Source organism: Sciurus carolinensis, chromosome 6, assembly GCF_902686445.1.
Source record: "Sciurus carolinensis chromosome 6, mSciCar1.2, whole genome shotgun sequence".
Taxonomy (NCBI): Eukaryota; Metazoa; Chordata; class Mammalia; order Rodentia; family Sciuridae; genus Sciurus; species Sciurus carolinensis.
The window spans coordinates 64,834,583-64,857,738 of NC_062218.1; the positions used below are offsets into that span (position 1 = coordinate 64,834,583).

General features: G+C 41.3%; 1 protein-coding gene across 2 annotated transcripts; it reads left to right on the forward strand.

Annotated features, from left to right (window-relative positions):
• Nucleotides 1-323: 323 nt before the first annotated feature.
• Nucleotides 324-21,197, forward strand: Bhmt (betaine--homocysteine S-methyltransferase). Of its 2 annotated transcripts, none has more exons than XM_047555730.1 (8): nt 324-471; nt 4,589-4,721; nt 9,680-9,798; nt 11,144-11,335; nt 11,677-11,824; nt 15,572-15,754; nt 17,340-17,568; nt 19,651-21,197. In XM_047555730.1, exons 1-8 carry the CDS (start codon nt 439-441, stop codon nt 19,835-19,837), a joined length of 1,224 nt encoding a protein of 407 aa, XP_047411686.1. In that variant the 5' UTR covers nt 324-438; the 3' UTR covers nt 19,838-21,197. The 2 variants fall into 2 exon arrangements, with proteins under 2 accessions (XP_047411686.1, XP_047411685.1); XM_047555729.1 differs by lacking the exon at nt 324-471 and adding an exon at nt 519-1,059.
• The last annotated feature ends 1,959 nt before the right edge of the window (nt 21,198-23,156 follow it).

Sequence of the window (23,156 nt, forward strand, 5' to 3'; positions counted from 1 at the left end):
GGATGGAATTCTTAGGGGTCTCACCTGCCGGCTTTAGTGGGTAATGGTACATAATCTCAGGCAATAAAGGGGTAGATCAAGGTCGGAGACCAGCGAGTAACTGACTACAAGGCACTATGCGCAGATGAGCAAGTGGCAATCTTTTTTTTTTTTTTTTTTAACGTATAACTTTTCGGTGTTTCCACATACTAAGGGAACAAACTCGACATCTCCACCGGGCAGCTTCCCAGTGAGCTGCTGGCCAGAATAAAAGCCTGGTGGGCGTGTTCCCAGGCCGAGGCCCGCGTTGGACCGCGCCAAGGGTGGGGAAACCCACCCTGCGCTGAGTAGCAGGTATAAAGAGGCTTGTGCCGCCGCCGGGCTGCACAAGCTTTGCAAGGGGGAAAGTCGCTCCTGATCTGTCCACAACTACCAAGCACCGGTCTGAACACCACGGAGATGGCACCCGTCGGGGGCAAAAAGGCCAAGAAGGTGAGTCTCCAGAGAGCCCAAGGGCATTCTCCAATCCCACTCACCGGCAGAGCACCCCAACCTCAGGAGCACAGAGGGACCCTCAAAACCCGGCTCTGGACCCAGCATCCTACCCACCGCGTACAGGCCGGAAGGTGTTTCTAAAACTTCTACGTGACCCTACGGCATCCGAGCCACCCCCATGTCCAGAGAGCGCCTCCGAAAGCCGCTCTCCCAGCACTCACAGCTCTGAAGCTCAGAGTGCGCCCTGGATCTCTGTGACCCGTGCCTTCTCCCAAAGGTACCCTCTGAGGCATCCCCGACTCAAGGGCTCCCCCAGAGCTTCAAGACTCAACACCTTCTGAGTCCGGCACCCCAAGACCAGAGAACTTCCTAGAGATGCTGCTCCTCACACCCACAGGCTCGATTTCCCGCTTCCGTGGTGGGGCACAGGCTGGGGGCCCGCGGCGCCGGGCAGCGAGGCAGCCGAGACTGCTGCGCGGCACCCGCGCCGGCCACACAGTCCTGCCGGTTGCGCGCGCTCCTCCCCACCCAGTTCCCGCTGCGCGCACCCGCCGCGTCCGAGGCCCAGACATTGGTGGTGCGATGGTAGGTTTCATTCTCAATTTGTTTCAACTGCCACAGGAAAATGCACCAGCTGAGCTTCAGAAACACGGTTTGAGAAAAAGGAACAGAGTGGCTGTAAGATATTGAGGAAGGGCTGTTGGTAGAACTTGAAACACCTAAACCCCAGCGCGTCTTCCTCCTGATTACCAGCAGCCCATCCCTGCTTTTCCAGGGGCTGGCTGGGGTGAATCTTTTCAGCCCACATAAGCGATCTTCAACTAGTTTAGGGAATGAATGGATGGACAGGAGGGGAATAGAGAAGGATGGCGGGAGGAAGAAATACACTTGACCTTTTGGTGTCCCAAGACCCAGTCCCAAGCCTTGCACCACAGAAACCCTTGGGAAATGGACGCTACCGGATCAGACCAACTTACTCCCTTGGCTGTGAGGACCCTGAGGGCTGGGAAACCCCTCGGGTTGTGCCCAATTTCTAAGGGATGGTCACCAAATCAAAAAGACTACACATGGAAAAAGAACAATTCAGCTAGGTGTTTTAAATACCATGCCCCACTAGTGGGTGCATGAGGAGGGCATAAGGAGCGTGCTGAAAGAACAAGTGATTAGGACTGTACCCATCAGGTAGGTTGAGAATTGCTGCCAATCCGTAAATCCACTGGAAAGATTGAGTCCTGTGGAAATTTAATTACTATTTTTTCTTGGTGTGACTCCATTTTCACAGCCATGGATTCTAACCCATTCCCAAACTCAAAACTCAGAACATTAACATTTTAAAAGAATTATCGCTAAAGAATTGCCTAAGCAACAGATGGACATAACAGGGAGAAAAGTTTCCTTAGTAACCTTGTTTCCATATCAGCTTAAAACATGAACCATAATGCCTCTACATATTTGAGTCTAAAGTATGTTGCAAAGATAACATATGTTCATTATTAACAACTGATAAAAGTACAAAGTACAGTGCCTGCTGCATTTTGATATATATTCTTTTAGTTTGATGTCTAGGCAAATGGGTACTTTTTAAACAAAAATGGACTCATATTACACATGCTGTTCTGTAATACCTTTTCATAAAACAACATCTTTTTTCCACAGCACATTCCACTTTTAAAATTTGCTTTGCTTAGGAGCAGAGAATTCTGTAGTCCAGGTAATTGAAAAATGTAGTAGAATCTGAAGAGGTAGTATATGCAGGTGTAGGACAATTTTATGATCAGCATAGTAATTGAATCACTCCTGTCCACCACTACCAAATATCAGATTCTTAGCCATGCTGTGTGTTAAAAGGTGGTACTAAAGTTTGAAACATATTTTCAATGAGAGATGTTAGCTGCCAAAATTTCATGAATTATTTCTCCCAAATGAAAGTTAGTAGAAAGTCAGATTTTATATGACCTTGTTCATGTTTCTGATTTAACTGAGCTGACAGATAAATGTATATGTATGTATATATGTTATATACATGTGTATATATTATATACATGTGTATATATTATATATGCACACTTATCTTGTTACTTGGGTCAAAATGACAGTTGCTTCTTCTCTCTGAGTGCCTACTGTCCAAATGGTCTGGGATAGGACTATGAAGGGGAAGAGGATTAAAATAAAGGAGGCTGTAAGAAGGTAGAAAGGAATTTGGGTGCAAAACCCTATGAATGCTTCCAGTATATTTATGTGGCCCTTGTTATATGATCATTTGTTTTAAACAATAGAATTGGTAGTAAATGGAACACAGTAGGTACATTCCAAGTTATTCCTTTACCCTTCACAGTTTCTTCAGGGTTGTCCCAACCTCCTCCATCCTATTAAAAATCAAATCTAGATGTCATTTAAGAATAAGAGTTAGGAAGATTCTTTTAGTCTTGGAGACTGTGTATGAATTTCTGAGGGACTCTTGGCTTTCATTCCTCATTTGGAAAATCAAAGCAGGCAACCTAAAATGAAAGGAGACCTTTTTTCTTGAAGTCTATGGTTCTTTGAAGTTAAAAAAAAATAGTTACAATAGTAAATCATTTTCTAATCTATAAAGTCCTTTTAAAATATTCCATTCAAAATTCATCTCTTGAACATTAACACCGGGTGATTCTTGCATAGTGTTGTACATGGAATAGGTATGGCAAATAGGCTGGAAATACTTTTACTTCCCTGCCCTGTTCCTGGCATGGAGTACAGAATGTGCACTCCCAACTTCCTGGGTGCATAACAGAGCTCCTGTTGTGGAAAACGAACTTTAATAGCAAAGAAGGGTCTTTTAAGTTACTTGGTCACATTTGTGCTAAAATCTTCTTCCTTCTACCTTTACCAAGTGTCTTGTGACTTTTCAGTTTCCAAATGCCCTAATAGTATTATATGCCACTTTGACCTCTTTAACAATTTTAAGTTTATTAATAGCATAAAAAGACTAGCAGGGGTTGGGGTTGTAGCTCAGTGGTAGAGCACTTGCCTGGCATGTGTGAGGCCCCAGTTCGATTTCCAGCACCACATATAAATAAATGAATAAAATAAAGGTCTGTCAACATCTACAAAATATTAAAAATATTTTTTTTAAAGAAGAAGACTAGCAATCACCATTCTAAGAATGTGCACTAAATGGGTGGAGCTGTAGCTTAGTAAAATGCATTTGCCTAATATTCATGAAGCCCTGGGTTCAATCCCCAGCATTGAGGGGAAAAAAAACAACAACAACAAAAAAATATGTACTTAAATAGAGTGAGTATAGTTTATAACAATTTATTCTACATTTTATAAAGATCCAGAAGAGTCTGTAATCCCAGCGGCTCTCAGAAAGCTGAGGAAGGAGGATTCCAAGTTCAAAGCCAGCCTCAGCAAAAGCAAGGTGCTAAGCAACTCAGTGAGACCCTGTCCCTAAATAAAATATAAAATAGGGCTGGGGATGTGACTCAGTGATTGAATACCTCTGAGTTCAATCCCTGGTATGCCCCCGCCAACAACAACAAAAAATAAATAAAAAAGACCCAGAAGAAAGGAGTTCAAAGTTTCCCAACCCAAAGAAATGGTAAATGTTTAAGGAGATGGAAATACCAATTACCCTGATTTAATCACCATGCATTATATACATGAATTATCACACTGTACCCCTTAAATATGTACAATTTTTTAAATAATATAATTTCAAATGAAAAAAGAATATATGCTACAGTATAGATTTGAGGATTTACAGCAAAATCATTTAGTTTAATCCCTTAGCAGATGGCTCTTCAAACATAATATCCTCTCACACTGATACTCTTCAAATACATTTTTTTCCTGCCACGCTGGGGGTTGAACCTAGGGCTTTGAGCGACTGTTCTAACTGAACTGCATCCCCAGTCCTAATACTCTTTAATGTGTTCTGAAAGATACCCATGTGCAGCACGTACACAAGAATACACAGATTTCATTATATGAGTGTTCTACCATAAATCAGTGTATAAAATATGCATATTTTTGGAGAAATCATACTTCTCAAGAATATATTACCCAAAGTACTCAAAATGGAAAGTTGTCTTAAAAGCTCAAGTAACTCTTTGCCCCTCCTCTGTAATTTTAGGGCATCCTAGAACGTTTAAATGCTGGAGAGGTTGTGATTGGAGATGGAGGGTTTGTCTTTGCCCTGGAGAAGAGGGGCTACGTAAAGGCAGGACCCTGGACCCCGGAAGCTGCTGTGGAGCACCCTGAGGCAGGTTAGTACAGAATCTATCCTAAGCTCTCATGATGAGCACTATGTTGATCCAAGTCCATGAGCAAGCCGTCGAAGAGCTGCAGGTGTGCAACCTTTTCCAACTACGTGTCATGGCCTGCTGGGTTCTACGAGGTGCATCATAGATTCACATGTTGGATAGCAAAGCAGCCCTCCCTGATGCATCAGCTGTTCACCCCCTGGTCCCTGCCCCACACTCTAGATGAGTCTAGAACCTGGCTCACTACCTTCCTCTCTGTCCCTCCTCCCTCGCCAGTTAAGGTGATTTCAGTTTCCACGCAGATGATCAGTTCAGCACTTTGCCTGTAGTGCCCGAATCTCCTCCCATCTCCTGTGAACATGTTCTCCACCCCCATCACAGCAACCCACTCCTAGACTTTGTCATCACCAAGAGCTGCCCACCACTTCCTACCTTCTGCTCACTCTCTCCAGTACTCCCCCGCAGCCTCATCAAGGTCAGCCCTTTGTCCATGAAGGCTTAGTGTTACAATCCATTCTCCCCATATGTCCACTTTACTCTTCATGGTACCGTGTCGTAATCATTATCCTGCTCCATTGTTTATTTGCCAACAGGTTCAATTTGTGTCGTACTAACCTAACCCTATTTAAATGCAAATGTGTACCTATCCTACACCTGCACCCATGTGCCTTAGACTCACTTTACTTTTTTGACCACAAATCTCTGATGGCCAGGAGAGGAGGTGGGAGGGAACCTGGGGGAATAAATGCTGTCTTCCAGGCAGAGGCCTCTGAATGGTCCTCAAGCAAGAGGTTAGTATTCTTTAAGAGGGAGGAATCGGCCGCTTCTGCAGGTCCAGAATGTTTAGGAGACTATGTCTTCACCCTCAGCCTCAGGGTTCCATATTTTCCTGATCAAGTCTCTAACTTTGGTTTTACAGACTTGTTGGTTGACAGTTCAACCTCTCTGGACCTGTGCTCCCCTATACCTAGGTCCAGAGCCAGATCTTCAGCTCTTTCTGCTCTCTCATTTTACAAGATGGGTCTCTTTTCATGCCCTCAGACTTTCATACAGTGCCTTAGGTTGGAGATAATTTACTCTTAGGCTTTCATTATTTTCCTTCAGAGCATCAATGGTACCCAACAGTAGCCATGTGATTCCATAGTCCTTATAATTACAACTTCCTCCAAACCACTCATACATCTGAATACATGCACACTTTCTCATAAATCTGCTAGTGCATACCTTTCCAGAAGCATCCCACCCCAGTTGATCACAGTTGAATGTGTTTAACAGTGGCATCCCAGAGCACGCAAGGAGCTGTCAGAGAGCCTCCCACCACCAGCGACGGTGGAGGATGTTCACTGGTATCAGAGAGTTGTTACTGGCCTCAGTGAGCTCCAGCTCCAAAATGACACTTTCCAGTTGTTTCCTAGGACTTGTCCTAAATCCAACTCTTGCAGGTCAGGTCATCCAGAAGCAAATTGTGAAGTGGAGATTCATGTGCAGGAAATTTATTGGGGAGTGCTTTTAGGAAACGATACCTGTAAAGGAGTGAGAGAAACAGGATTGGACAGAGGGAGGAATTACACTGGGACGGTGCAGTAATATCAGAGGCCTCCACCAGCCTTCTAGAACTCTGGTGGGGGATAGGCCCTTCTGAGTTGTCCCAGATTGAGGTAAGATGGTTGGATCTCTGTATCCTTCCCCTACCAATAGAAAATATACCTGCAAGCTGTCAGTCCTCTCCCCATGAGGGGACTGAACCCTGGGCAAGGGAGCCCCCTTTGGCCTTGGATACATCAGGAGAATGTTCCACCTGGGTCACTGCAGAAAGGAGGCACGTGGGCTGAGGATCTGAATGTCCTTCAGCATTGACCGCCCCAGCCTCTGTTCTGTCCTCCTGAGCATGCTCACCTCATTCCACCTTAGACCTTTATTCTGACTATGATACCCTCTCCCAACTCTTCTTCTGTTTTTATGGTACCCATGTCTCAACATCAGTTTCACTTCAGAAAGGCCTGTCCTGCTTGCTTAATCTAAATTAGCCCCATGGTCATTCTTGATCATCTTTATTAACTCTGTATTATTTTATCCTGTTTTCTTGAGGGCACTGAATTTTCAGTTCATTATTATCATTATTTGTCCACCTGTATTGGAATGTAAACTCATTGTTCACTGAAGTACCTCTAGCCCCTAGAACAATCAAGGTCTGGCACATGTGATTGAGTGAATGAATGATGGATTCCAGTTACAGAGCTAGACTGAGCAAGGGGGAAGGTAGATGGGACTTCTCTGACCAGTTTGGATAGTATAATGAAGGAAGGATTTTAGAAGATCTTACTGATCTTGAAAAGAGGAAGGTGAGAGAGGCTGATGACTTTGTTTCAGAGGATAGTCTTTGGACAGATAGATGGAAGAAGGGGACTTAAGTAGATTCTGTATATGCCTGAGAAAAGGCAGCATGAAACAGTGAGCTTGAGTATGCTCCGATTACTTTTAAAGAAGTTGAGTCTTTCAGATGAAACAGAGGAAGTTTTAGTGACTTATCTAAGAGGAACAGTTCTCTTTTGTGGTTATTAAAGATAAATATATTTTGTCAAACTCAGTGATAATTGATGGAAACTAACAATGCACATCAACAATTAACATCTAACTCACAAAGTTGTTAGGAAAGTTAACTAGGTTATATGTAAAGTGTTTAAAATAATGCCTGGCAATGTTAAGCAACACATGCATTACTACTGTTATTAAGTTGACTGAGTTATAGCTTCTCTCGGTAGTATTCTTGGGTTTATTAACCTATTTCTGCAAGAGAAGTACAAAATCTATTTCTGCTGAAGAAGAACAGAAGTACAAACCACACAATCCCTAAAATAGTACCCAAAGTGAAAGATCTATATTCACACAGTGCAGCCCAGCAAATGTATGCAACTTTTATATTTCCAAAAAGTAGTAGAAATAATATTGTGTTCTACCCTTGTAAGAAAAGGTATAGAACTGGGAAGATCACATTTTAATTTCACCAGTGAAGTTTGTTAAATATTACAGATTCCTGGGCCCCACTTAGGGAAATTTGGCTTCATTAGTTCTTTGAAGTCCAGGAACCTGCATTTATAATCATCATCCTGAGGTGATTGTGAAATGAGCCCCACCTTAAGAAGCTTTGCTCTAAAGGGCTTTTTGGAGCACAGTGCAATGATGGGCTAAGAACCTGGAATGAAAATTTCAAACATCCTTGTGGTTTGCTTCCTATGATCTGCTTGCCAGGTTAAGTTCCAGAAAAAACATTTTTTGGGCAAAACCATATGAATGATGAACTTACCCTTGCCTGGACTCTACCATGTAGACCAAATAAAACTGCTACTTAAACCACAAGTTCTAATTTTATGTCACATTGTTTAAAAAACTTTTCATACTACAGGAGCTCAAAAGAAATCATTTTGATATTTCCCTTAATACTATTACTGTAGAAATAGCACATTTTATCTCTTGGTCAGGTGACTCCTTGTTATTTTGAGCTTGATTAGGTGTGTCCAGTGTTTGCTTTACATTTTCTTCTGGGAAGTTACATGATTTCCAAGAATTAATGGAGACTCCATGATACCAAGTCATTCAATTTAATCCCTTCTGCCAGAGACTGAATCCCATCTGGTAATTGATTCTGCCAGCATTCAGCTCAAATTCTGTCAAGCACAATGGACTGCAGGATGCACCAGAAAAGACAGGTCTCCTGTAACCCATTTTCATAGTACCATCCTCATAGGATGGTGATTGTATTTTATCTTTGGGGGTAGGTGAGAGCTGTGGAAAACTTTCACGCTGAATGAGAGGAGTGATCTGTTTTCATGCTGTTTTATGCAAATGAAGCTGTTTATCTATAAGTACAATGATAATCTAGACTGAGTGGTAGCTAGAATGGACTAGACCCCCAAAAATTTCCTTGCAATTTGGACTTCATCTGAAACATTTTACATATATGGTGCCTGGGGCCTACTCTTTAGTGCTGGAGGCAGTAAGAAAAGTAAGGATATGCCCCAGGTCCACAATCGTTCATCCAAACCATTTTGGGACCAAATGTGTGATGGAATAGAGAAATTTGGGGATTTTAGAAAGTTAATACAGAGCATATGTGTATATTATGTAACACTCCCATTGGTCTGTAAGGCACATTAACACTTTTTTTTGCATTGACATCTATGTCTACCATGCTAACTGGGATACAGTTATAAATACCTTTGTGTTCAGTTGGGTCACATTTTGCTCCCAGATGATTTTGTTGCAAACATTATTCCAGTGAAGAAAAGCAGAATTTTATTTGACCATTTAGAATTAGTTTTGTAATTTCAAAAACTTGCATTTCGCATGCTAAATTGACAAGGTTAATATCTAACTATGTAGGTATATAACCATGTAGCACTGCTCATTTAGCTTCTAAAATGTTAAAATAACACAACCATAATGAGGCATTTAAGACCATAAAATGAAAGTAATTAGTCTAAGTGATGTTATGTCATAGCGACCAGGCACATCCTATTATTGGTTAGAGGATGAATCTAGAAACCTTATGATAGGGGAAAATGGGAAAAGGAAGTCAAAAAGATATCCAGAAACACTCAGCTTATTTCTCCTGCTTAAATTTATGTTCAAAACTCTAGTTCTTGCACCCAGCGGAAGCCGCATTGAGTTTGGCAATGAATTCAGGTTGGCTAGGTCTGGAGCAGTCTAGGGAATCTGCAGTTCTAATTGGCTCCAGGTGAGTCTCAGGGGGAGTCTTAGGGAAGCACCCATCCATCTAGTCAAAGCAAGTTTGCAGGAGTTGCCGAGTTTGCAGGAGTTGCCGAGAGACCCCAGATCCACCTCTTTACTAATTCCCAAGATGTGCAAATACCCAAGCAACTAGAAATCTAAGTAGTTATTTTCATGTTTATTTAGAACCATTTGAACACAGAAATTATAGCTTTCCTTGTACAATCTCCCAGTTCGCCAGCTTCATCGAGAGTTTCTTAGAGCTGGATCGAATGTGATGCAGACCTTCACCTTCTATGCCAGTGAAGACAAGCTGGAGAACAGGGGAAACTATGTCTTGGAGAAAATATCCGTGAGTACAGCCAGGCTGAGATGCTGCAAAAAGCATCGCTGATACACTGTGTCGCTCAGAAAAACCAGAACCTCTTGAGAGTTTTGTTTTACTTCTACAAAAACAAGAGACTTGTAAATAACACTCTTAGGCTTTTGCTGGAATCTCTAAAATTAACAGAAAGACATTTAATGAAGCAAATTAAAGACTTATTTAATAATCATTGTCCCAGTCTCATGGTAAATTGTTGAGTAAAGAGAGCATCCTTACAAATTCCTACAGAATTTGCAGAGTGCAGGGGAAGGAGTCAGTAAACCTGGAACAGTGTCTGACTCCGCTACAACCAGCTTTGTGTTGTTGGGCAAACCCTTTACCCCATCAAGGCTGTTCATCTCTAAAATGAACAGGGAGTTCTAAAATTCCACGAGTCTATGTGATCTACAGTGCTGAGCTTTGGTGGTTTTGTTGTTTGGATTTTAGGATAGGGGCCAGGGGGGTCTTATTGCTGGTTTTGTTTTGGGGGTGCTGAGCTGTAACTCAGGGCCTCCCATGGGCTAGGCAAGCACTCTACTACTGAGCTGTACCCCCAGCCCAACTGGCTCAGTGGTGTGCCTGTAGTCCCAGCTATTAAGGAGGATGGAGCAGGAAGATCCCTTGAGACCAGGACTTTGAGGCCAGCCTGCGCAATCCAGTTCCCATCTTAAAAAACAAAACCGAGCCCGGTACAGTGGCACACACCTGTCATCCCATGACCCAGGAGCCTGAGGCAGAAGAATCCCAAGTTGAAGGTCAGCCTTGGAAACTTGTCAAAATCCTGTCTCAAAATAAAAAATGAAAGGTCTGCAGTTCAGTGGAAAAGTCTCCCTAGGTTCAATCCCCAGTACCAAAACAAAACAAAACAACCCAGCTCAGGGCCAAGTTTTAATATTTATATAATGGATTTATTTATCATTTGAGAAAATATGTAACAAAAAGTAATGAATTTGATGTGGCTTTAATTGAATTTTAATCTTGTCAGTCAGAAATGAGCCGATCCTCGCCACCACCACCTTTATTTGCACTCATCTAAATGCAGCTTAGACGTTGGAGGATACCAGATCAGATTCTTGCATGAGAAAACTTTGATCCTTTCACAGATCTTTGGCATAAGGCTATATCCCGGACACTACCATTGGATTTATTATTGTTGCCATTATCATTAGTGTTGTTTTGGAAACTGCTCAACTTGGTGGGTGTTGCCCTACTCCATAGTCGTCCTTTTCTGGGATGAAATCGCTACCATAAACAGAAAACTGAGATGTAGTATAAATTTGTTTTTTTCAATTTCACATGAAATTTAGGTGTCTCCTGTATTCACCCATTTTAGGGGCAGAAAGTCAATGAAGCAGCTTGCGACATTGCCCAGCAAGTGGCTAATGAGGGAGACGCTTTGGTTGCAGGAGGTGTGAGTCAGACACCTTCTTACCTCAGCTGCAAGAGTGAAACTGAGGTTAAAAAAATCTTTCGGCAGCAGTTAGAGGTCTTTATGAAGAAGAATGTGGACTTCCTGATTGCAGAGGTAAACACAGCTGTGATCAGAGATAAGACAAGTACCCTTGATGCATTTTCTCTACCTTTTGCTCTCGTGGGGTTAGGTACCAATCATGACAAGTTAATGGCAATATTTCATTTCTGAAATCTTTTTCCAATTTAAGGATTCTGCTAAATTTGATTCAGCTGATCTAGATGGTGTTTTTCAAACTTTCTGACTGCAGTTCACACTGAGAAACTGCTATCCCATTCTATTCTGTGTTTAAAATGCTTGATAACCTAATCAGCACTAGACGGTTTATAAAATGAGTGTTCTCATTGTTTCGTGGGAAACATGATTAAAAGTACGCTAACCTTAACTTGTTTCAGTATTTTGAACATGTTGAAGAAGCTGTGTGGGCAGTGGAAGCCTTGAAAACTTCTGGCAAACCCGTGGCGGCCACCATGTGCATTGGCCCTGAAGGAGATCTGCACGGCGTGCCCCCTGGCGAGTGTGCAGTGCGCCTGGTGAAAGCAGGTGAGGCTAGATTTAGCAAGACCCCATCTCAAAATTAAAAATAAAATTAAAAAAAAAAAGGACTGGGATGTAGCTCAGTGGTAAAGCACCCCTGGGTTTAATTCCTAGTACCAAAGAAAATGAAAACAAACAAAAATAAAATAACATACAAATACACATCCTTCCAGGAATCAGTGTAGACTCTTTTGGTTAACAGGAAACCAGTAATTTACTTTTTTTAAAGGAATAATTAATAATATCGCTATTGAGTTCCAAAGGAAGAAAAGTTTACACACACACACGCACACACACACACACACACACACACAGATACACCAGGTTTTTGAAAGGAACAACTGTATCTATGCTGGTGATTTAACACCTAGAAATGAGAAGAATGTTTTGGGAAGTCAAAAGAAACCTTAGCCAGGTGCAGCAGCACACCTGTAATCCCAACAACTCAGGAGGTTGAGGCAGGAGGATTGGAATTTTGAGACCAGCCTCAGTAACTTAGGAAGGCCCTGTCTCAAAATAAGAAATTATAAAGGGCTGCTGATGTAGCTCAGTGTTGTAAAGTGCCTCTGGGTCCAATTCCAGTACCAAAAAAGGAAAAAAGAAACATTAAAATAAATTGTGTTTTACTTTAAACTTGTCTCAAGTAGAAGTTTTTAAATATTAATAACTTCAAAGTTGGTTGCCCTCTTTGCCGAAGTTTTTCCATTCTCATCAATTGCTAGCATACTTTGCTTTTTGTAATTGGTATAATAAATCAAAAAAATCTTTGATATGAAACATTGACCACCTAATATATCTTTTCATACACTTTCTGTTCCCAATATTGCATTTCATTTCAATTAGGGTAAACTCACTGACTGTTTTCAAAACTGCCTCATTTGAAACGTAAGGAATAACTGTCAGGGGAAGAACCCTGCTCACTCTGTGAAACAGAGAAATTTGGCTGGTGATTTGTTTCCTTTCTGATTCTTATCCAACTCCTGATTTTTCATGAAACTTTCTTTCATATTTGTCATCAACAATAACAAATATTTAAATTTATTAATGAAGTCACAAAACCCTAATTTTTTATGGGACATATTAAAATAGAATGGGGGGAAGCAAGTTAACTATTTTCAAAAGATCAGAGAAGACGTTTGTCATTCCCATTGTTCTTTGGCAGAGGTGCCTGGCCTGCATCTGATCCTTCCTCGTTCAGCTCAGAGGAGGAGGCCACCGTTGTTGACACCGTTGTACTCTGTACATATCCTCTGTAACTCAGTGCACTTCTCCTGGTTATCTCTTCGATGTCTCACTAGATTATAAGACCCACAAAGGCAGAGGCTACGTCTGTTTGGTTCGGCACAAAAGACCCTGTGCCTTGCACAGGGCACAGCACATCATACTTAATGAATATCTGCCTAATAAATCTAGTCCATCTTCCAATGTTTCAATGTTTAGTTCAAAATTTAGTTTAGTTCAAAATGTTCTTCCTTTTTTTTTTTTTTTTGTAATGGTACTGGGGACTAGACCCAGGCCCTCGTCCATTCTGGGTTAGCACTCTACCACTGAGCCACATCCCCGAAGAACCTTATACCTAATAGACATCCAATAAAGAGCTGGATATCTAGTATAAGTCATAGATATAGATATTTATTATCTATAGATGATAATAGTATTCAATAAATAGCCAACATATGATTAGCATAATAAAGTTAAGCAAGGAAGGAGAAATGCTGGCAGCATAACAGCCCAAAAAATAAATTAAAAGATAGTCAACAACTAAGTGAAGATAAGTAAGTGGTGAATATTCAAGCTTAGAACTCAGTGAAAATGTCAGGGTTAGAGAAAGTAACTAGGAAGAGACCCAGGTAAATGGTGCTGAAGCCCTGAACCAAGAGAAGGAAGGTGAAACGGGAGAAGAAGACTCAGTGGGATCCTGGGCTCTCCAGGACTGACAGGAGTCAGCATGTCACACTCAAAAAAGCAGCAAGGGAGGTAAGAGCGACCCAGAGTGTGGGGGTCTCAGAAGCCAAGAAAGGGGAGTGTCTGCAGAGGTCCTATGCTGCTGAGATAGTCACAGCTGGATTTGGCATGATTGAAGTCATCGGCAACCTTGGGGAAAGGTATTGGTAGAGGAATGATGGAGTGAAGCCTAACTGGACCAAGAATGAAGAACAAACAGCAGACCCGGCCCCATAAGGACCACTGAGACACCTACCACTGAACACTGGATGCCAAAGGCTGTGGCGTCAGTGGTGTTGTTCCTAGAATCTGGATGTGTCACTATCAGGGCATCCAAAAAGAATCTTTCCTGCCCTTATTCTTGGTATCTCTATTATAAGGTACAAAATCTTAGGCCATAAGCCCATCAAAAAGAAGTCCTTTTCAGAGTGGATACAACCCAAGAGGCCTTCAACAAGTGAATGAATAAATAAAATGTAGTAATACATATGTGCAATGGAATATTACTTGGCCATAAAAAGGGATGCAGCTCTAATAGATATTACAACAGGATGAACCCTGGAAACATCATGCCTAATGAAAAAGCCCATCACAAAAGGATAAATATTACTTGATGTCACGAAATCAAAATATCTAGAATGGACAGTATAGGAGACATAATTAGTGGTTCCAGAGCACATGTAAGAGGAAGAGAAAATTAGGAGTTGTTTAATGAACATGGAGCTTCTCTTTGGAGTGATGAAAAAATTTGTAAATAGTGATGATGGCTGCACAATATTGTGACTGTAACTAATGCCACTAAATTATACACTCAAAAAATGGCTCAGATGACCAATCTTATGACTGGATATTTTACCAAAAAATTTAAAACTCCAAAAGAAAAAGTTCTACTTGGGAAGCCCCCCCATTTTGATAGGACAGAGTAACATCACATTGCTTCTTCAAATCTGCTAGTGGAGGAAATTGCCAAAATTTATGTCTAACAATTGCCATGATAAATCATCTTTGGTCCAGATCCAATTAGGAATATAATGATTGTAAGGAAAGTTTTTGGGGAAAAAAATGGAGTGTCTAAAGCATTTTGTTCTCACTAAATCAAACTTCACAGCAACAAATTTTAGAAGAAAGCTTTAGGCAGACAGCCCCATATAGTTGTGAGTCTGGAGAGGTTAAAATGTAAATGAAAAGCTTGTCAAAATGATTGATAGGCTGTTAACTGTATTGATTAGCTCAAGTCAAAAGATTTTTAAGATTTTTTTTTCCAAACCACTAAACCTAGACAGAAATTTTCTTCTAGAAAACAGATTTCTGAAAAACTTTTTTCCTAAATTACTTTCTGTTGTTGTGCCACAAAGCCTAGTGAAATTATTAAACGGGCCTGGTGATAGGGAACATTCATTTATGCCTCAAATGAGCAGCACTATAGTAAACAGGTGCCATCTAGCAGCTGGGAGTGTTGAAAAATTATTGTGCTTGCAACATAATGTCAAACATTGAAAAATTGACTACTAAAATTCGAAGTAGGAAAAAAACTCTAATCATGATTTTTTTTTTTGAAAAAAAGATGGACAGCCAAGTGCGCATAAGTGACACTTCAATTATACCAGACTCTTCAAAGCACTTTTCGCAGAAAGCACTTCCTGCCTGCTAGTAATCATTCTTGCTCACGGGTAAGATAGGTTTGTGGGGAGCGAGGACCAAATGCCACACTTCCAATCCATCATTCCAAATGCAGACTTCCCGAAGAGGGGCGAAGCGGACCTACTGGTATCTGCACCATCTAAATCTAAGACTTTTCCCCACTTGCAGGCGCCTCCATCGTCGGTGTGAACTGCCACTTTGACCCCACAATGAGCTTACAGACAGTGAAGCTCATGAAAGAGGGCTTGGAGGCCGCCCACCTGAAAGCTCACCTGATGAGCCAGCCCTTGGCCTACCACACTCCCGACTGCAGCAAACAGGGCTTTATCGATCTCCCAGAATTCCCCTTTGGTAAGACAGACATTTTTCTAAATTACCTCAATATCTTTGCTTGATAAATTTCAAATAAATCTATAGCCAGAGAGATTCTGTCATTGTAAAGTTCCTCTTCTCTTGCCCCTGGTTTCTGTTTGCTGCCAAAACGCGCCCTTCATGTTAGAGGGTAGGGGAAGGAAAAATGGGGCCAGCTAGCAAAACCAAAACAAAACTGACTTTCATGTGAACTCAAAGGCAACAACCAATCTGTGTACTTTTAGGTTGGTGAAAAGGATACCCTCCAGGATGGAGCGCAGTGGAGATTTGGAACTGGTTCCAACTCCATTGCTGAGTTGTGTGACCTTAGCGGGGAAATCCCTTAATCCTTGAGATCTTAACTTTCTCATTAGAAAAATAAGGTGAGATCTGCTATATACTAAGAGCTTCTCCTCATATGAATATGGCTAAGATGGTTCAGAACCTTTGGAATGGATTGAGCTATGTGACAAATTTTAGTGAAGAGACTAAGGACATGAAGTGAGAGAATTCTTGGAATCTAGGTAGAGGGAGAAAGCCTTTCCATGTATTTGGGAAGTAAGGTGGTGAGTCCACCTTGAAATCATGTGGAAGGTTAGCTGGGGCGGAGCACAGCTCTGTTCCATTCTAAAGTCCTTATGCTAGGTAGGTGCTGTATTCCACAGGGATGCTTGGAGAAGTGAGATGTTATAAAATAATGACAGTGGAAGAGCCAGAGGAAGAGTGGCAAGGTGTTTGTGTTACTTTTTGCTGTATAGCGCATCACTGCCGAATTCGGTGGCTTATAAAAGCACTCGCTGTTGTCTCTGGTGGGTCCAGAATTCAGAAATAGGAGCTGGAGTTGCGGCTCAGTGGTAGTGTACTTGCCTAGCCCATGTGAGGCGCTGGGTTCCATCCTCAGCAACCCAGAAATTAATTACTTAATTAATTGTATTGTGTCTATCTACAACTAAAAAATATTTTTTAAAAAAGTAGAATTCATAAGTAGCTTAACTGGGAGGTTTTTATCCACGGTCTCTTTTTTAAGAGGTTGTGGTACAAATATTGGCTGAAGCTATAGGCACCTGAAGGCCTGATCTGAACCGGGGGATCTACAACCAAATTTGTGCAGGTGGCTCTTGGGAATCTGTTTCTTGCTGTCTGTTGACTGGAGGTCTCGGTTCCTTGCTCACGGTCCTATAGTGACGTTTGAGTAGCTGCTTCCTCAGGGTGAGTGCTCCAAACAAGAACATAGCAGAAATCATGATGTTGTTGGAACCCAGACTCTGAAGTCACATACCCTCTCTACTAGCATATATTACTAGATCTTACAGACCAGCTCTGATGTAATGCAGGGAGAGAACACCAAAGGACAAGGATCACTGAGAAACAACCAGAAGACTGGATACTGTAGCATGTAAAACTGAATATATAAACACAAACTGGCAAATAGATTTTAAGACCTAAGAATTGCATATTTACAACTTATTGAAAATTTACTTTTTAAAAATTATAATTTACTTATCGAAAGGTATATACATCTTGAAGCTACTTATCTTAATTTTTTTTAATAAAAAGAATTCAACCACAATGTCATTTATTGCAGGACTGGAGCCCAGAGTTGCAACCAGATGGGATATTCAAAAATATGCCAGAGAGGCCTACAACCTGGGGGTCAGGTACATTGGTGGGTGCTGTGGATTTGAGCCCTACCACATCAGGGCGATTGCAGAGGAGCTGGCCCCAGAAAGGGGATTTTTGCCACCAGCATCAGAAAAACATGGCAGTTGGGGAAGTGGTTTGGACATGCACACCAAACCCTGGATTAGAGCAAGGTAAATACTTCCCAACTTGTTAAGCACCTCCCAACTTGCTAAGCCAAATGTGTCTAGATTATGAACATGTTCATGTGAGGTCACTGAAAGAGTGCAACTAATTTGCTATGTGAGGACAAAGAATTAGTCATCTTCCTTTCATTTTCTCAGAGAGATGTTATAGAACATCCTTATGGAGTGATTTCTGAAGAAAGCTTTAAGAATATAGAAGGTGAAAAATCTAAGTGGCAATGAAATGTGATTTTGTGCTCCAGTAAAATAAAATCCATGTGGTAGACACTAACGTTGAATCACATTGATTTTTAAGAGATAAATATAGGACTGGGGCTGTGATTCAGAGGTAGAGGGCTTGCCTAGCATATGTGAGGCACTGGGTTCGATCCTCAGCACCACATAAAAATAAATAAAAGTCCATCAACAATTTAAAATTTTTTAAAAAAAGAGCTAAATATAACTGAAATATAACAATACTAATTAAGTCTATTTCGTGTCAAGAATTTCAGAGTGGGGAATGCAATGGTAACTAAAATAGGTGAGCTCTTTGCCCTCAGAGCATACATTTCAATGGGGGAGATAAATAAACAAGGAAACAAATTTCATATCAAACTTTGCTCCAGGTGTGGTGGTGAACCCCTGTGATCCCAGAGGCTCAGGCAAGAGGATTGCAAGTTCAGAGTCAGCCTCAGCAACTGAGTGAGGCCCTAAGCAACTCAGCATGACCCTGTCTCTAAATAAAATGCGGAAAAGGGCTGGGGTTGTGGCTCAGTGGTTAAGTACCCCTGGGTTCAATCCCTGGTACCAAACCAAAAAAAACTCCACACTTTGCTAGGCACTAGGAATACTACAGAAACAGAAATATATGTAATCTCTGGTCTAGAGACTCTGGTGAAGATGAATAAGAGCCAATGTAGTGTATATCGTGTGGTGTATATTGTGATAACTGCTTCACTAGAGGCATGGATAAAAAAAGTTACAAGAGAAAACAACGTCTATCTCTGCCTATCTCTGTCTATTTTAGAAGGGGTATTTTGGGCTGAGTTTTGAAGGCTAAGTAAGATTCCAGGTAGAAAAGGAAGGGGTCAGAGGATGGGTACTCCAAGCAGAGGGATCAGGTCTGCTGCATTCAGCAGACATGAACTGGACACAGTAATCTTGTCAGACACCACTGTGGCTGCTAAACTAGTCCAAGGCACAGCCCTGACCCTAGCGAGTGAACCACCTAGTAGGCAAAGATTCAAATGGTTTAGGAATTTCAACAATGAAGACCTGCATCATAGTGCAGGATCTGAGAGATGGCCTTCAGGAGCAAAAGGCAGAAAGGAATTAATGAAGAATTTCTATGAAAGCTGATGCCTGAGATGAATTTTGAATGAATTCCATGTCCAGACAAAGGAACAGCCTGCAGGAAGGGACTGAGAGGTGGAAAGAGGATGGTGCACTGAGAAACTAGAATTCTAAGAACAGTAGAGACAGAGTTTGGTAGAAGACCTGGCTGCCTGAGGAGCAGGAGGAAGAGGTATTTTATTATTCATGATCATGATGACCTATGACCTCATCCCAGAGGTAATGAAGAGACCTTCAGGGTCTCACGCAGCGCAGGGTAAGAGTAGATTAGCAAGTTGGTGAATTCTAATCATTTGTGTAGAAGACTTCTAGAAGGGCTACCAGATATTATGAGGCTTGCTGATGAAGGAGAACATGGGAATAGAAAGAAGAGAAACGAATCTGCAGAGTTGCAGATGCCAAAGTCATCCTGGGTTTGGAGATGAGTAAAACGAGGACAGAGCAGGTCCATGAGGTAGAGTGGCAAAATGTGGGGACAGAGAGGTCACATCAACCGGGAGGAAAATATTCCCATTCTAAATTCTAAGTTTTTGATCCCTGTGTATGTGTTAAAAGAAATAAATCAAAGTAATTGTAGACCTACATATTCTATGAGGGTTTAAAGGTCTTAGTCTGGATTATAAATGTGCTTCAATGGACATACTCTCAGAGCCAAAGATGGCTTTTGGGATTATCTTAGCTCAGTAACATAGAGCCCTATGCTAATGGTGGAGTCTAATGTGTGTTTTGTTCTCACAGGGCCAGGAAGGAATACTGGCAGAATCTTCGGATCGCCTCAGGCAGGCCATACAACCCCTCACTGTCAAAGCCAGATGCCTGGGGTGTGACCAAAGGAACGGCTGAGTTGATGCAGCAGAAGGAAGCCACCAGTGAGCAGCAGCTGAGAGAGCTCTTTGAAAAACAAAAATTCAAATCTGCACAGTAGTCACAATGCAATTATTTTTGGTGAATTCTTCTGTGTTTGGGCCACAGTGCGTACAAATAAGGAAAAAATGGTTAAAAAGCAATGCTTGTGTTAACGCCAGCCTACGCATATAATTGGTATCAGCTGAACGAAGTAGAATTACAAATAGCACTTGACAGTTCTAAAAGTATGTTTTAGAAGTTTACTTAGAAGCAAAAAAAGAAGGAATTTCAAACAGGTTTCCTAAGCACCCACTGTGTTTAAGATATTATAGAAATCTTTGTAGCAAAGGAAACGTAATTCAGTTGGGCATGGTTGCACACGCCTGTGATCCTGACTCAGAGGCTGAGGCAGGAGGATCACAAGTTTCAGGCCAGGTTCAACAATTTCATGAGACCCTATTTCAAAATAAAAAATAAAAAGGCCTGGGGACGTTACTCAGTGGCTTTGTGCCCCTGGATTCAATCCCCAGCACCACACACACACACACACACACACACACACACACACACACAAAAGTGTAGGGAAAGTATTTCAGACTTGAATCTCACTTCAAGAAATTGATAGGTTTACAAGGAGGATGAGATACGAACTGTCATATACAACACAGCGATCAGTCCAGAACAGATAAAGCACTATGAAAAGTGACTTCCAAGCTCATTTAAACATGACACCTCATAAGAAATACCATTTATTTAATGACCCAACATGTAACGTACAACCAGGGAGTAAAATGTGTGATCCACTCTGATAATCTCTATTCTTTTCCTTTCCATCCTACTTAATAAAACCTGCTGGTTGTGACCCTTCAAATTGATTTTTATGACCCACTAATGGGTTTTGACCCAGTTTGAAAAGCAGTACTGTGGACTCTTTGATTATGCAGACCATAAGTTTATTCTTATAAGAAAATTAGTCCTATGGAACTGATTATTAAGTATCTAAAGCTTAAAGTCCTTTCCTGAGAGTTGCAGGGTTTTCTCTATTTCCCAGATCATGCCCACCACTAAGACAGATGGGAGGAGGGAGAAGGGATTGGCACATAGGCAGTTTTCATCCTGCTTAAAACTTCCTACTCAAATGCCTCCAGTCAGGTTGAGGAGCCTTGGGCTTGTGTTACTTCAGTAGCTTAAAAAAAGTATAAGAAAACATCTTGCACATACTAGCCAGGATTCATTCCTAGGTTGAGAATTGTGATGTTACTTGATAAGTTGTTATCGACTTTCCTGTAAGAGCTCAGGTGTGAAGGTACAGGACTATTCAAATAAACATGGATAGCCTTTACTGTAGGAGGAAAGAGTTCATGCTGCTTCCTAAACATTCTTGGATTGGTTGAACTGTTCTGTAACTAATTTTTCCATCATTAAAAAAGAAGAGACTACCTTGGTTGTATTTGATTCTTATTTTAGTTCTACAATTTGCTATGTCCTGTATGAAATATCTATACCTCAATTTCTCCATCTATTAAAAAATTAACAATACTACCTACTTCATAGGTTCGCTGGAATTTTAAAGGAATAGGTAGTATTTAAAGAGAGACGAAGTAACTCTCCTTCATAGATGATGGAAACTTTGTCAGACTTAACTGTTTGTTCTATCACTGGGTAAGGTGCACGTCCCTTTAATATTCTTTTCAGAACTTATTACCACAAAAATATTGTAACCTTTAAATCATTCTTATATCCTTTGATTTTAAAAATGCTTCTATCTGAAGGAAATATGTTGAGGCCATTCCTGAATTGAACTATATGTCAACACTGCCTTCTGGTGGTAGTTTTCATATTTTGAAAAACTTTTTGAAATTCAGCCCCTCCTCCAAGCACATTTATTTCCAGAAATCTTGTTCATTAAAAACAAAGAATCACTTAATACCTAAGAGTTTATTTATGTTAGATAATTCTCACCAGTAAAGTTTTTTTTTTTTTTTTAATGGAATCAGCCTGAGGGACCTTAGAAATCAAGTCTAACTCTTCCTTTTAAGGATAAGATTACTAAGGCAGGATGCCCAGTCAGGAAGCACTCTTCGCTAGTCCAAGGCTGCCAAGAAGGATAGCTTAGCTTAGCCCCTTGAAGAAGAGAGTAGAACAAGGACCCACAGTTCACCAAACTAAGGAGTCATCCTCCGGCCAGGAAATAAAAATCCTTGGCATTACTTAAAATCAACATAAACTCACTGAATAAACTGTTTTCAGTTTATGAGCTGGCATTTCTTCACACTGTAGCAAAACAACTTTGGATAAAACAGACAAAGCAATGCAGACCCATAATGGACTTGAGAACTGAACTGGAACGGATGAGGAGCTTCAGTTCTCTATATCTCCAGAGGGGGGCAGCATGCCATCAGCAGGGAATGCCTGAGAGCCCTGCTTTTGCTTTGAACTTCAGCTGTTTCATCAGGCTAGTCTAATGCATGGCTGAAATATTTGTAGCCCTTTATTTTGGCCGAGTTTTTTTCCACCACTAAGATATATGGATCTTTGAATCTCATCCAGGACAACTCACCCAGCAAGGAAAGCCTTATATGTCTCCAACCAGATCCTCTTCCCCAGCTGTGAGCACACTGATGTGCTTGAGAGCTTTACAGACTATTTTCCCAAATAACTTCCCATTAGTCAATGGCATCCCTTCCTGAGTCTGGAACCTCCCACATGTTACTTGCTGGGTTAAGTCTTAGCCAGCAATGGAGGAGGACGTCAATTTGAAGAGGAAAAAAGTAGAGAAACCCCATAAACAAGTAACATGCTTGATGTGTGTTAAATAAAAAACTAGAGATAATAAGGCCCAATATATCTAAACATCACAGTGAATGTTGAGTGTGTGAACAACGGCAAAATGACTGAGGACAGCCAAATGCAAAGACTTCTCACAAATGGTGGCAGGGAACGCGGGATGATTGGGCAAAACTGGTGGGAGTGAGCTGAGGGGCAGTAACAGCCCGAAGATGCTTCCTGTTTTCAAGCAGCTGGAGTCACGTTGGCCTCGGATAGATGAAAAATCAAGGGGATGGAAAGTGATCGAGACAGATGTCATCATTTGTGCTTCTGTGAGCTATAGAAACAATGCCAAACAAGTCATGAAGAACAAAACTGTAAAATCAGATTCTCCAAACGCTAGCCAGGACTCCTAGGCTGAGAATCATGTTTTTGCCTGATAAGTCAATATCTGCTCTCCTGGGAGAGCTCATCCTGAAGATGCAACACTTCTAGAATAAACATGGTTACCCCTGCCCTTAGTGTAGGAGGAAAGAGTTCATGCTGCTTCCTAAAGGTTCTTGGATTGGTTGAGCTGTTCTGAAATTGTAATTTTTTTCAGCTATTAAAGAAGAAGAGCAATGAGACTA

What these genes read in the sequence shown, in the direction of transcription:
- Bhmt (XM_047555729.1), top strand. Translation starts at nt 850, where the DNA reads ATGCTGCTCCTCACACCCACAGGCTCGATTTCCCGCTTCCGTGGTGGG. An exon ending in TGTGGAGCACCCTGAGGCAG is followed by an intron (nt 4,722 to 9,679) that starts GTTAGTACAGAA and finishes ACAATCTCCCAG; the next exon opens with TTCGCCAGCTTCATCGAGAG. An exon ending in TGGACTTCCTGATTGCAGAG is followed by an intron (nt 11,336 to 11,676) that starts GTAAACACAGCT and finishes AACTTGTTTCAG; the next exon opens with TATTTTGAACATGTTGAAGA.